Source organism: Rattus norvegicus, chromosome 9, assembly GCF_021556685.1.
Source record: "Rattus norvegicus strain SHRSP/BbbUtx chromosome 9, alternate assembly SHRSP_T2T, whole genome shotgun sequence".
In the NCBI taxonomy this organism is placed as follows: Eukaryota; Metazoa; Chordata; class Mammalia; order Rodentia; family Muridae; genus Rattus; species Rattus norvegicus.
Genome location: NC_141542.1, coordinates 8,225,669 through 8,238,462, shown reverse-complemented (window position 1 = coordinate 8,238,462; position 12,794 = coordinate 8,225,669). Strand labels below are relative to the sequence as shown.

At 40.9% G+C, this 12,794-nt stretch overlaps 1 protein-coding gene across 5 annotated transcripts in view; it reads right to left on the bottom strand.

Annotated features, from left to right (window-relative positions):
- Window positions 1-441: 441 nt before the first annotated feature.
- The window catches only part of LOC148003286 (uncharacterized), a 56,653-nt gene continuing 44,300 nt past the window's right edge, over window positions 442-12,794 (bottom strand). For 2 of the 5 annotated variants that reach the window (XM_087568266.1, XM_087568265.1), the window contains exons 2-5: window positions 7,456-7,615; window positions 6,338-6,469; window positions 5,496-5,679; window positions 442-1,233 (exon numbers count right to left, since the gene is read on the bottom strand). In XM_087568266.1, coding sequence (XP_087424392.1) covers window positions 1,228-1,233; window positions 5,496-5,679; window positions 6,338-6,423 — 276 coding nt within the window. In that variant the 5' untranslated portion in view covers window positions 6,424-6,469; window positions 7,456-7,615 and the 3' untranslated portion in view covers window positions 442-1,227. Of the gene's footprint in view, window positions 1,234-5,495; window positions 5,680-6,337; window positions 6,470-7,455; window positions 7,616-8,336; window positions 8,621-12,794 lie in introns of those variants that run through there. The other 3 variants (XM_087568267.1, XM_087568264.1, XM_087568263.1) reach the window with 3 other exon arrangements.

The window sequence follows — 12,794 nt, the reverse complement described above, 5'->3', positions numbered from 1 at the left end:
CGGTCTGTGCTGTGGTCAGGATCATCCAAATTTCTGGGTGTTCAGTTCTTTCCAAAACAAAATTTGGGTGTTGGCTTCCTGATTGCTTTTAATCTCCCTTATCCCATGCTTTTATTTCCTGGGAAATATTACAGAAAACCTGATGTATATCCCATTAATATATTCAACACTCTCATCCACAAAACAGCATAATTAAGTGGTATCTAAATACTGACAACAAGGTTACACCGTGGGTAATTTTTGCATGATGAACATGGTATTCACACAGTTGGAAACACAGTCTACAGTGACTGTATAATGGCTTTTGTATCTCAGTCTGACTGGGAAGTAATTATGATGCCCAGTCCCCACGAGAATGCAGAGATCCATCGCTACCTGATAGCTGTGGGATTTCAGATGGTGACACTAATGATCAATAAAAAGGTTCTTAAGAGTGAAGAGTTTGAGATCACTGTTTTATTTAAAAGAATACATCCAGTTTACTCAATAGTAACCAGATGTGGGTAGTCAATATATACAGTCTATATCCTTATCAAAATAGCGAATCAACTGTAAGAATAAAACAAAAACAAATAAATAACAAACTTTCAAATGAATACAAGAAAAACCAAAGAACCAAAATAATCAAAACTGAAACCAAAATCTAAACAGAGGAATTGTGCTAAACATTCTTTTGCTATTCATTCTGCAGAACAGATTTATACCCCGTAGTTGGCCTTGGAACATAATAGATAAGCAGTTACTGATGGTAATAATCTTTTCAAGTGGAATGTAAGGAGGTCTCTTCTATTGGAGTGGGGTATGAAGGACAAGACCATCCAATACCAAGTATAAAATACATCACAGTCTTTGTCTCAAAGTCTTTCCAATGTTGTGAACTGATCTCCATGAAACCCTTTTGGATGACCCATCAGGACAAGTACAAATTTACACGTGCACAGTCTTTCTGGATGACCAGCAGCTCTTGATTGATGTGCATCAGCACTTCTCTGGGTCCCTCCAAAACTGTACACTTGCTGGAGAGAGGCGAGGTGAAAGTACAGCCTATTCAATCCAAAGAAATCAAACTAAAGGAGGAAAATGCAGTCCACAATTGCTATGGACATTACAGATGAGATGCAATAGTGGTGTATTTGCTGTGCACACTTAGCGCTCCTCCTGTACCACTTCTCACCAAGGGAGATCTTGTCCTGGTCTATGTCATGTTTGAGTTTCTGCTGGAGAATTTCAGACCTGGCAGAGCAAGGGAAAAAAGGTTTAGTGACGGGTTGTCTATTCTGCTCTCCCTCTTACATCAGCTCTATTCAGTTGGACAATCCAGCATGACCTGTCAGCTGAGGTAAGTCCCTGCATCCTCAAGTGTCATAGAGTACTTGGGCTTGGATTTATATCTCAGCTTTTAAAAACTGCTAGAATTTAAACTGTGGACTATGCACTGTACTGGAATTTAGAAAAAATGAGCATATTTTTCCACTGGTCCAGGTATAATATATTGAATAATAACATTGTAGCTGTCTCTGAATCGGAGTTCAAGAGAGCTATGAGCAACCTAGAATACCATGTGGATGCCTTCTGGAGTACATGCCCAGAACTGAGGTGAAAGTTCTGATTATGTTTGCAGTGAAGGAAGCTGCCTAGGTTCCATTTTAACCGCTGTACCTGCAAATACACAGAGAAGCCATCTCACATCAAATCCATGGGAATTGCATAGATCCTGTAATCACTGAGAATGTGCTCCATGCAAATCTTCCCAGCGTACACATGGACATTAAAGGTGATTGTGATGTAGAAACACACCAGCACCCCTGTAAGTCTATTGCTAGTGCAAGGCAATTTGTGAGAGGACAGAAGAAAAAATGACCTTAGATCTTTCCGGAGAGATCACAGGAAGAAAGGAGTAGAAAATACCAAGAAATCCAAAGGATCATATATATTGTTTCATGGGGAAAATTCACATGAACTGTACCAGAACAATACTCTGAGTAGCTCTTTAGCTGCCTGATGCTGAAAACCATGTGGGTGGTCATTCACCCAAAAAGGGTATTTATATAGGGAAGGATATTCAAATGGCTTCTTCCAGCCTGTGTTCCTACCTGAACATTAATGCTTAATGTAAAGATTCCCCGGGATATGCTGGAGGCATAAAAACAAATGTTGTGTGGCATATGTACATAGTGACAAGAGCCTATAAACAGCTCAGTCAGTGATGTGCTGTCCTCTTATAAATCGATATAGACTCAGGGTTCTTTCCCTATTACCAATCTTGCTTAGCAAGTTCCCAAGGCTGTGTAGAGCAGTCTTGTTCCCCAGCAAGGGATCATATGTTGGTGGTGGACTAGACTCTCGTTCTTGTTCACTCTTTCAGACTTTCCCCACAGTGTGCAGCTTCTTCTAATCGAAGCTCTCTTTACCATAGCCTGAGTGACTTCATGCCCAAAGCTAGAATCATAGGAAATCTCCATAACCAGGATCCAAATCAATAAATTTTCTCCAGGTAATGTGATTGTGCCACAGATATTTTGAGTGAGTAAGTAAGTAAAAGCTTGCATGGATTATCTCACACTGAATAAGAATCCATGGAAGGGCTCCACCCTATGGTACATTTTTACTCCTTGGCTGATGGATGTCTGGATTGATTCTCCTTCCAGGCTGCTCTGGGACCACTACAACACTGATGCTCCTTAGTTGCAGTGGCAACACCTACTCCTCGTTGTGGAATCACTGGGTTAACTAAAACTTCTGTTCCACTTTCTGAACATGGCTTCTCATAGGGCTACCTGTTCTTACAGTCCCAGGCCCATCTGAAGTTCATCATTTCTCCTAACCTCATTGAGGCTGAAATTAACTCAGAGCCAATGATGTTGATTAACAGCACTTGCAGAATACTACACAGATAACATAGGGGAGTGCTTTGGATTATCTGTGCACCTAAAGGGGCTCCTGAAACTGCCCTGTTCTTGCACCACAGCATATGGGACTTTTGCTGTATGATGATACAACTCCAAGCAACTCAAATTCTCAATGAATAAAATCCAAGCCAACAGCCCAGGGGAAGCTGGAGTTGCCAAGGAAACTGGAAAGAAATGGTAGCAGGCAATGTGGAAAGCAACCTTGGAGAAGACACAGTGAGTGACATAACCTTCCAGTGGGCTTTCACAATTCACAAAGGACAGAGAAGCAGCATAATCTCATGGATTTTATAGAGAAGCCTTGCCCTTACCTCCCTGTACTCCTTTCCTTTGATGTGCTCCAAAGGATTTCAATGCAGATCAGTAGTTTTCCCCTAATCACTTGAAAATCTAACTTTACAGGTGTTTTTGTGCATTTCTACAGGACTTTATTGTCCTGCTTCTACACCATAACAAAAGCGGTCCTGCAAGATCCAGGTCTTTACCATTTGTTACCCCTGTGAAACCGGACTCACTTGAACATATTTCCCACTCCTCCCCAGACTTCGCAAGATAATTCTGTTATGAATTTTTTGAAAACAGAATTAAGTAACAAGTTAAGTGTCCTTTGGCGGTACAGAGCTAGATGGAGATGCCAAATGACTGGGCAGCTGTATTTCATGTTTCATGGATGTAAAGTGAACTCTTAGAGTTCGTTTCTCATGAAACTTGGAAATAGAGGGAAACAGACCTTCACTACTGAAAAAACACATACACACACAAACACACACACACAAACACACACACACACACACACAAACACACACACACACACACACTCACCCACACTGCTATATATAAATTCCCATACCAAAAAGACTTGAAAAATCATCCAGCATTAGAAAAAGACACAACATGAGAATAAACATGCTCAGCCACTGCTGGTAAACACACACACACACACACACACACACACACATGCGCACGTGCGCGGGCACACACACACAGATACACACTCACATGCACAAATTAAAACTTTGCTCTTATGCAGCACATTTCCTGTTGAGTGAGGAATTACTGGGAACAATGCTGTGTACGAGTCTCTTAGACTCAAGCAGGCTGTGCTTCCCTGGCCTGTACTCATTTCCACTTCAGGAAACCTTTCTATGCAGATACTTGATGGTCCTACAAGTAAGTTACATGTTCTGCACAAATAGCCTAAACAACACCACATCAAATTCCCAAGACAGAGATTTCTAGGAAAAGACTCCATCAAGCTCTATGCTGACTCAACATAGGCCCCTGTTTCCTTCATAGAAGACCTTGGAAGCATCAGAGAAGGCAGTGACTCATGGTCATTTACCAGGAAATTTTCATCACATTAGAGTTCATGTGATATTAAAACAACCTAAATGTCAGTCAGAAAAAGGCTAAATAAATAACATAGAGTGACTTTTCTGAAATGCAGCACTGTACAATATTGAGAGGGAGTCTATCCTAAAAGAATGCCATGCCCATGATATAGTCAGCAAAGAAATGTCAGCAGAGGGATGCACTCTAGGATTCCATGCAAGATCATGGCAAAACGAATAAGACAAACCAGAGTCTTCCAGGGGGATACCTATGTTCAGGTAAAGTGAAGAAATCTAATCCTTATTTTGAAAATCACTGAATGTTTTAAGAATGTGTTGAGAAAATAAGAGAGGGGGCTCCACCTGGAACTGGACCAGTGATGCAAAGACTGCTGGCCAGCACAAAACAGGAAGCTTCAGGTTTGTTGAGAGACCTAGGCTTAAAGGACTAAGTTGGATGATGACTAGACAAAATTGCTTGTCATGAACTGGCCTCCCCGCATGTTCCCTAAGATGCAGGTCAGCACAGCAATGCACCTTTCTTGGTGAGAATTGGGGGTACATATGGATAACTTTGTTCTTGAAGTCTCAAATCTCTCATGCCAACCCTCAGCCTTTGAGAAACCTTTTCCACATTCTTGCTCTTCTAACCAGCTTCAGATTGTAAGGCCCAGATGTGAACTCTCCAGGAGCACTCAAATAAAACAGGACTGACATGCTGCTCCTCAGGCTCTGTAGTTACCCAAGATCTATGAAGCATGCAGACACCATCTTCATATAGAGGGGGAGGGGGGAGGAAGAACAAAAGCTACCACAAATGACAATTAGAACATTTTTTTGCCATTTCCACCAGGCTCTCCTCCTTGAAAACTACTTACTTCCTGGAGTCTCAAAGGATCCCTGTAAAGAAAATGAGCTCCAGGCTTTTGCTTCATCCCTCAAAGCCCTGTTCTAGTCTAAAGAGGGGCTTGCACATAGCACCCTCCACACATAATGGCATGTAGTGCTGTGATGTGTGATCAACTTATCTCCCTTAATAAACTGCAGATTCTCAAAGAGCAGGAGCTTTTGCTTTCCAAACATCCCGTTTCTTGAAAAAGGGCTATCTCCACAGAAAGCCTTGTAAGCCATCACATAAATGAACAATTGGATGAGACAGAGGACAGTACATGGATCAGTCAATAGACAGTTACATTGGTTTGTCTATGGTTATGGTAAGACATGAGGACAACCTGACCCTGAGGTCTAACCCTACCTGCTGTTGCTTGGCACTGGGGACACAGATGTTCATTCCGGCCTCTTCACAGAACCTCTTGGCCTCCACAGAGGATGCTGGCAGTTCAGTCTGCTCCACCAGCAGTTCTCTCTTCTCATTCAGCAAAATCTGTATTTTGTTCTTCAATTGAGCTTGTTCACGCAGGAGCTGGGAGTGCCTGATGCTGAACCACAAACAAACAATGGTAAATCCCAGCCAGCTTCTATTTGCCTCTAACTCTTGCAAGTACAATCATCCCTTCATGGGTCCTCATCTCCAGAATAGAGCCACACTATACAAGTTAGCACCAATTAGAGGGAGTCAAATCCAGAATCCACAATCCACATGAATCAAAGTACTTCTGAAAATCCTGACACTAAGACGGTTTACCTAAATCAAGGAAGAAGAGATGGTCCATATGGGTGCTTATATATCTATGGTGTGCTAAAACCATCTTCACATAGTGGGGAAATCCCCTCTGAGGGTTAGTTGAAGACCCAATAGCTATACAATCTTTCCATGTGTTTCTCATGCATCACAGATCTTTAAATCTGCTGTCAGAGTCCTACAGGTTCAGAGTTGATTGATATTCCCATCATGGTTCAAAACTTTCTATCTAGAGGATCCTCAATGGGGAAAATAACAATTGGAGTGTCTTCTACACACTTCCCATGTACGACAAATGAGTCCATTAGTTACTAATCTAAGACCCTTGCCAGGAGGCAGGCTTCTTGTTAAGAGTCAGACACTACGGAACCAGAGCCCTCAATCTGGTTCAAAGTCATACAGGACAGAAGCATTTCCTGCCTAGTGCTGGGTTCTCATCTCTGTCAGTGACTCACCGGTAGGAACTGTTCGCTTGTATGAGCTCCTTGTACCTCTCCATGGCATCACTTATTGAGTTGGTCATCATTTGCATAGACATCATTCTCCTCTCATGTTCGGATTGAAGTATTGGCAATTCGACATCCAGCCTGTGTTGGGACATGGCCCAAGGAAGAAATAACAATCTGAACTCCTGATTTCAGAATTAGGTGAAGTGTAAATAAAAAAACCAATAAAAAATTCAAATTTAAGAAAGGAGGGGGTAGGGAATCATGTGGCAAACACAAAGACCAGAGCAAAAAAACAACAGTGAGACTCCAACAACAATTCTTTCAAGGAAATGTTTCTATGCAAATCAGCAAAGAGTTATTTTGAAATAAGGACTCTTTCAAAGACTGTGGAGATATGGTTCTGCAAAGACCCTCTGTACTGGAGTGGCTTGGGTCCAACAGATAGTTGTGATGACATTTCTTTTGTTTTGAAAACAGGGATTCTCAAACCTTGTTTCCTACTGTTCCCTGAATTACCAGAGGGCATAACTACTTTGACAGGGAAGAGGATTTGTAACCCCTCCTTCCCTCAGGAGAGTCCTATCTACCACCTAAGTAAATAGAAGATGCAAAGTGCTCTGTTGATCCCTGTGGGCTTCCACACCATCATGACCTGCAAACTGTCCATCACACAAATCCTCAGATCCCATCAAACTCCCCAGACTCCCTGACCGTGACCATAAAACCCACAAATACTTTCACATACATACATACTAACCCATATAAAACACAAGGAGAATCCCAACTACATGCATGGAGGTGCCATAGAATCAGTGTATAATGAACAAAATCAGAGTAAAAGAGTGATGACGTGCAGGCATTTCATTCCCTCACTTAGAGGCAGCAAGTGTGACCAGGTCCTTCTAGCTATTAACAGAACCAATGCTAATCCAAGGAGCTCAGGGTCAAGTACAAAAGAGGTTGACCCTAAACACACAGCACCTAGCTTATCTCACAAGCAAATGCCTGCCAAGGCTCCTTAAAATCCAGGATGAGAGGTGAAACTCTCTGGTGCTATGAGGAAATCTTGGGTTAGCAGAGAGAGAGCACAAGACAGTGAACAGGTTACTGGGCATAATGACTACCTGAGGTCCCAATCATCATAGATATAAAAGTCCAGGTTTTGATAAAGTTCATCCCTCTCGAATTTACACTTCTGGATTTCAAGTTTGAGTTCCTCCAGTTCCTTTCGACACTTCTCTTGCTCACTGATGACATTTTGGGATGATGTGTTCCTACCAAATCCTGATAGATAAATAGATAGATAGATAAACCCAAGTGAATTTGCATATTTTATGGCCCATGGGCAGAAAACATCATTCTGAATCCCAAAAGGAGGTTGAGGAAGGGGAAATGGTAGAGACTGGGTGAATCCCTGAAAGAGCAGAAAAGCTTTCTTGAACTGGATTCTTAAGCTATGTCCCTCTTCCCAAGCTCTAATGCCATACACGTGCCACACTCACTATTACAGGACCCCTGACACTGAAAGTTAGAATCTGACTGAGACATAAACATCTGGGACATTATTATCTCATATCAGCTGTGGTGCACATAATCCTGGAGTTCATAATGCTTAGCACCATCAAGCTCTAATCATGTATTTTTCAGCCCAAAGTGTCTGAGAACTCAATTCATTTCCAGGGGCACATCCTTCCTTGTTCTCGCCATCAGAGACTTATGTAACCTACAGTAATCTAGAGGATGAAATGCTTCAACTCCTCACCATGAATGGAAACATGCTTAATCTCACAGTGCCTCCAACTGCCACTCACAATTAAAGAACTTCCAGAAAAGAAACTGAAGGCTTACCACTTTCTGGCTTTCTCTCAAATTAATGATCGGGAACTCCTGACTCTTGGTTTGCCTTTGAGAAATACCAAGGCTCCTGCTTGTAAGGCCTAGTCCTTGAAGGCACACCTCAAACCTACCTCCTTGAGGATGTTCCCCAACTCTGCCCAGGACTCACCAAGCCTTCCCCAGAATGATTTCCTCCTTCCTGTTTTACTAGAGAGGAGGTCATCTTCCTTCTGCCTTGGTGTGGTCTCTCCTTGATCTCCACTTTCCTTGCGAAATAGCCTGAGCAGCTGGCGAAACATGCCTGCTTGTGAACCCAAAGGGAACTGAAGGAATATCCCAAAGGCAGTTGGTGTCACCACAACACTGGTGACATCACACACAGGAGATTCTAGGGATCTCTTAGATACAATAGATTGTCCAGTGAAGGGCTTACTGATGATGTCACTGGGAAGTTCTATGGCCTACCTGCTAACTAGCTTTCCCCAAATGGATCAATTTCTGTGGGGGCCCTTTCCTCCAGTCTCTCATATGTCACTGGGAATACTGTTTGGCAACCTCTATTCCAAAGCTAGATGTTTCTCTCTGCTTCATTAGAGGTCATCAATGCTTTTGCTGGGGAGAGTTGCTTACAACCCTGAATTAGGGAACAGATTTTTCTTAGCACCCAAATCTCTAGGGACCAAGGAGGAGGGAGTTTTTTTCTTAAAAGTAAATCTACTACCCAAGACAATACATGTGACACACATTTCGATTCCTAAGGTTTTCCCTTTTTCTGGAGGCCAATGTATTTTTTCTAGACCTCTGACTGCATAAACCCGGGGAATATTTGCTTACTGTACAGACCATGACATCTGACATTGTTTCTATTTACATATCCATGTATTTCACAGAATCAATGATCTATAATCCTATTTTTTGCAATAAAAACTCCCTTTTCTTGGGAACATAGGGATCAACTATAGGCCATATATAAAATAATAAATTTCTGTACCTTTTATATATTAAGTTGGATATCTTCCCTTTCACAAATATAACAAGACAATTAAATTGGACATCACTGAGCAAACATCAACCTGGACCATGTGTTACCACATTGAAACCACATACCCATCCCTTCTCCAATATCATTCTTCCTGAATTTCCAAGTCCAATCATGAAGATATTGGGGCTACAAGCTGAACTTTTACTCATAGCAAACATAAAAAGCAGGCAGGTGGGCAGGGAGTGGAATGGCCTAAGATTAGGCTAAACCTCAATTTTAATGGGTCCATAAGTTCAGGAGGGAGTCCATTTGGCATTGTCATCTGTGGCTTCTGTGTTCTTATCCCGGCTTTCTTGACTCTGTGATACGATGCCACCTCACCTCACATATGTCAGGGTGAAAATCATGTATGACTTTTCTGGGAAGAACTCTGCCTTTTCCTACCATCTGGAGTTATCCAACATCAATATGCAAAGCCCAGAAGAGAGGAGTGGAGATTGTGGAGGTCTTAGAAGTTGAGGATCTTTTCTGATTAAGGCACATATTTTTCCTATGTAATTTTCCCTTCCTCTTTCACTAATGATGGTTGACTTCATTCCTGGCCTGAAGTAAACTGGATTCCAAGGTTTTGGATTAGGGAAGCCTCTATTTTTGAGATGCCAGGGCCAGCAAGGGATCCCACTGCATACAGGTTTCTATTCCCAAGGAACTTGCTGCTGCAGAATCACAGCATGGGGGCGGCAGCACAGGATATCTCCCAGCTTTCTCTCCTGCAACAGCTGCAAGTGTAATAAGGCTGTTTGTTTGTTTGTTTGCTTTTTATTTCAAATACCTACAAAGCTGGTCAAAGTCAATACATGCCTTTAAATCCAGCACCCACAAGGTATTTTTGTTTTTGCTTTTCTTTTTGTTTTAATTCATTTCATTATTTTTGTAATTGTTTTTAGGATTCTTATTATTTTCTTTGGTAATTCCCTCTAGCTATTCACTCTGTATCTAGAATGTGAAGCCCATGCTCTGTATGGTCCTATTATTCATGTTAAGGATTTTATTCTTACCACCAACACCACAGATGATCACATTATTTACTTTCAAATCAGGAAAACAGGCATAAAGAAGAGAGTTATGTTGTTTGGTCTCAGATAACCAGCCAATCAGGAGTGTAGGATGGCTTCCCAATGTTTTGGATCAGGTAAGCTTCTGTTATTGAGATGAAAGCCTCTGCTGAAGCCTCCAGTTGAGTAACAGAGAGCCTTGAAAGGCTGAAAGAGTGGTTGCACCTTGAAGGTGAAGGCTGGCCCCTCAGTGCCTCTGCAGCCTGAGGCAGAGTTCTTTGGGAACACAAGAGCACTTGGCCAGAGATCACAGGGGACTGCATTTTGGTTGAGCCCTGAGACCTGGATGAGCACTGGCCTCCACAGTCCTGATAAAGGGAAGCAGAGCCATATATGTGTGAGGGAACAATGGAACTTTGATCTGTGTGTTCTCCACTTCATTTATCTTTGCTGTATACATAGTATATGTAAATGACAAGGGCATCCTACTTCATCACATCTAGTCTCTCTAGATGTTAAAGCCTGTGCAAGTGTAAACACAGTATAGCTCAGCAATTGTGTCCCATTTTGTTAAAGAACTTTATTTTATTTCTATTTATATATTTTTTCTTTTTCACTTTACTTTCTGCTCACTGACTACTGATACCTAATTACTCTCTCCCACAATCTTTCCCCAATTCTCCTGGCACAGTCTTCTCTGAGTGTATGATGGTCAACTGTCTCAGTACCTCCCTCCTTTTAAGAAAGCCTTTTCTGGGGGCATTGGTGAGGAGGCTGGTTTTGAATGCCTTGGACATGGCTTTCTTCATGCTCCAATTTGCTGGCTTTGGGAAGTTTGTGAAGAACTGTCTGTGAACTTGGTAGATGTCACAAGACATCTTGTTAGATGGTACACAAGAGGCAATGGTTTTGTTAATATTCTTGAGAGTATATTTCAATCAAACCTATCCTACTAGTATCCTAACAATGACAAAGGTAATGGGAGGCCATTAATTCAAGGCCCATACCTAAACATATTGAAAGCAATACAGAGAAATCCAGTAGCTAACATTAAAGAAATGGAGAGAAATGTGAAGCAATCCCTCTAAATCAGGGCCTAGGCAAGGCTACCCACTCTCTCCCTACTTATTCAATATAGTTCTTGAAGTCCTAGCCAGAGAAATGACCTCAAAGGGATACAAATTGGAAGGGAAGAATTAAATTATGAAATTTTAATTTTACTGAGTATGTTAAATCCAAAGCACATTAAAACTCCAATGTAAACAAAACAGCTCTTCAAAACCCCAAACAGAAAAGTATCAAACTCTTAAATCAATCTTTTTTCTTTGCCTTTCTGTTAGCAAATTAATAGAAATTAACACCGCCATATTAATGTCCGGCGAGTTTAGAAATACATGAATTCTGTTCCGATTCCTTAATACTACTGTGTTTAATGCATGTTTTGAAATAGCTCTTTCTTGAATAACACCATATAAGCCCCCACTGCCATCTCGAAATTTTCGGGAGTTAATAGAGACGACACCATCTTTTATTTTCAGGGAGTCTATACACACAACTCACCTTTTCCTGATTCTGATCCAAACTCTCTACAATCATCATATAGTAGATTCTTAATTGGTTAACATGAATTTTTCTAAGTAGAACTTAACTGAGAATGTGTGTACAGAAGAGGTAATACAACAGAACACAACAAACATGGACTTAGTCAAATACCTACATTTATTGGGGCTTTTTTAACCTGCTGACTTCTTTTATTCTTTCAGGAGAACTTGCTTTTCATTTTTCAAAATATTGGGTTTCCTTTTGTAAAAATATTAGAAAAAAAATCTCCTATGTCTTCTAATTGTATTCTATATACAAAAGTAATATGAATGAGAAAATTTAATGAGAAGGAAAATAAAGCATTAAATATCATAGGATGCTTGATTTGGGCTTAAACTACCTGTTTCACCTGAGTAAATATAAAATCTGTTTTGTCTTAATAGTGTATTATGTATTAAAGAAAGCACACCATATCCTGGTCCTTACCCAGTAGGTGACACTCAAAACCAAGAAAGCAAAGAACTCCATTTTAATAAGACCTAATGCCTACTGTATGCTTAATATTGTTTTATTTAAAACTCCCACGACAGATAAATGCTTTAGTTACTTCTTTTAAAATATGATCAAAACCACTCGACAACCAAATACTTGTCAGTCAAACTTTGATGTTCAAGAAAGTGTAAGTTTTAAAGTTAAGAGATAGGGCCTTATTATGTAACTCTGGCTGGCCTGAAGTGTACACCAGACTGGCTTCAAACTCATGCCACTATTTCTTGAGTACAACAGATTTTAAAGGATGTTTTACACTGCCAAAGTTGACTTGAATTTCTAAAGGGCTCAAGTGATCCTCTTGCCTTGGCCTCTGGCCCCCACTACCCCCAATAGTTGAGATTTTCCCCACACCTACAGGCCCACTACTGACACTGGTGGAAAAGTATAACCTTACCCACCAGTAGACTATAATAGCATACTGAAAACAAATTGTATTAAACTTAAGGCAGATTAATTATATCTCCAAATGTGCTATGAGTTAATGAGAATATTAGAA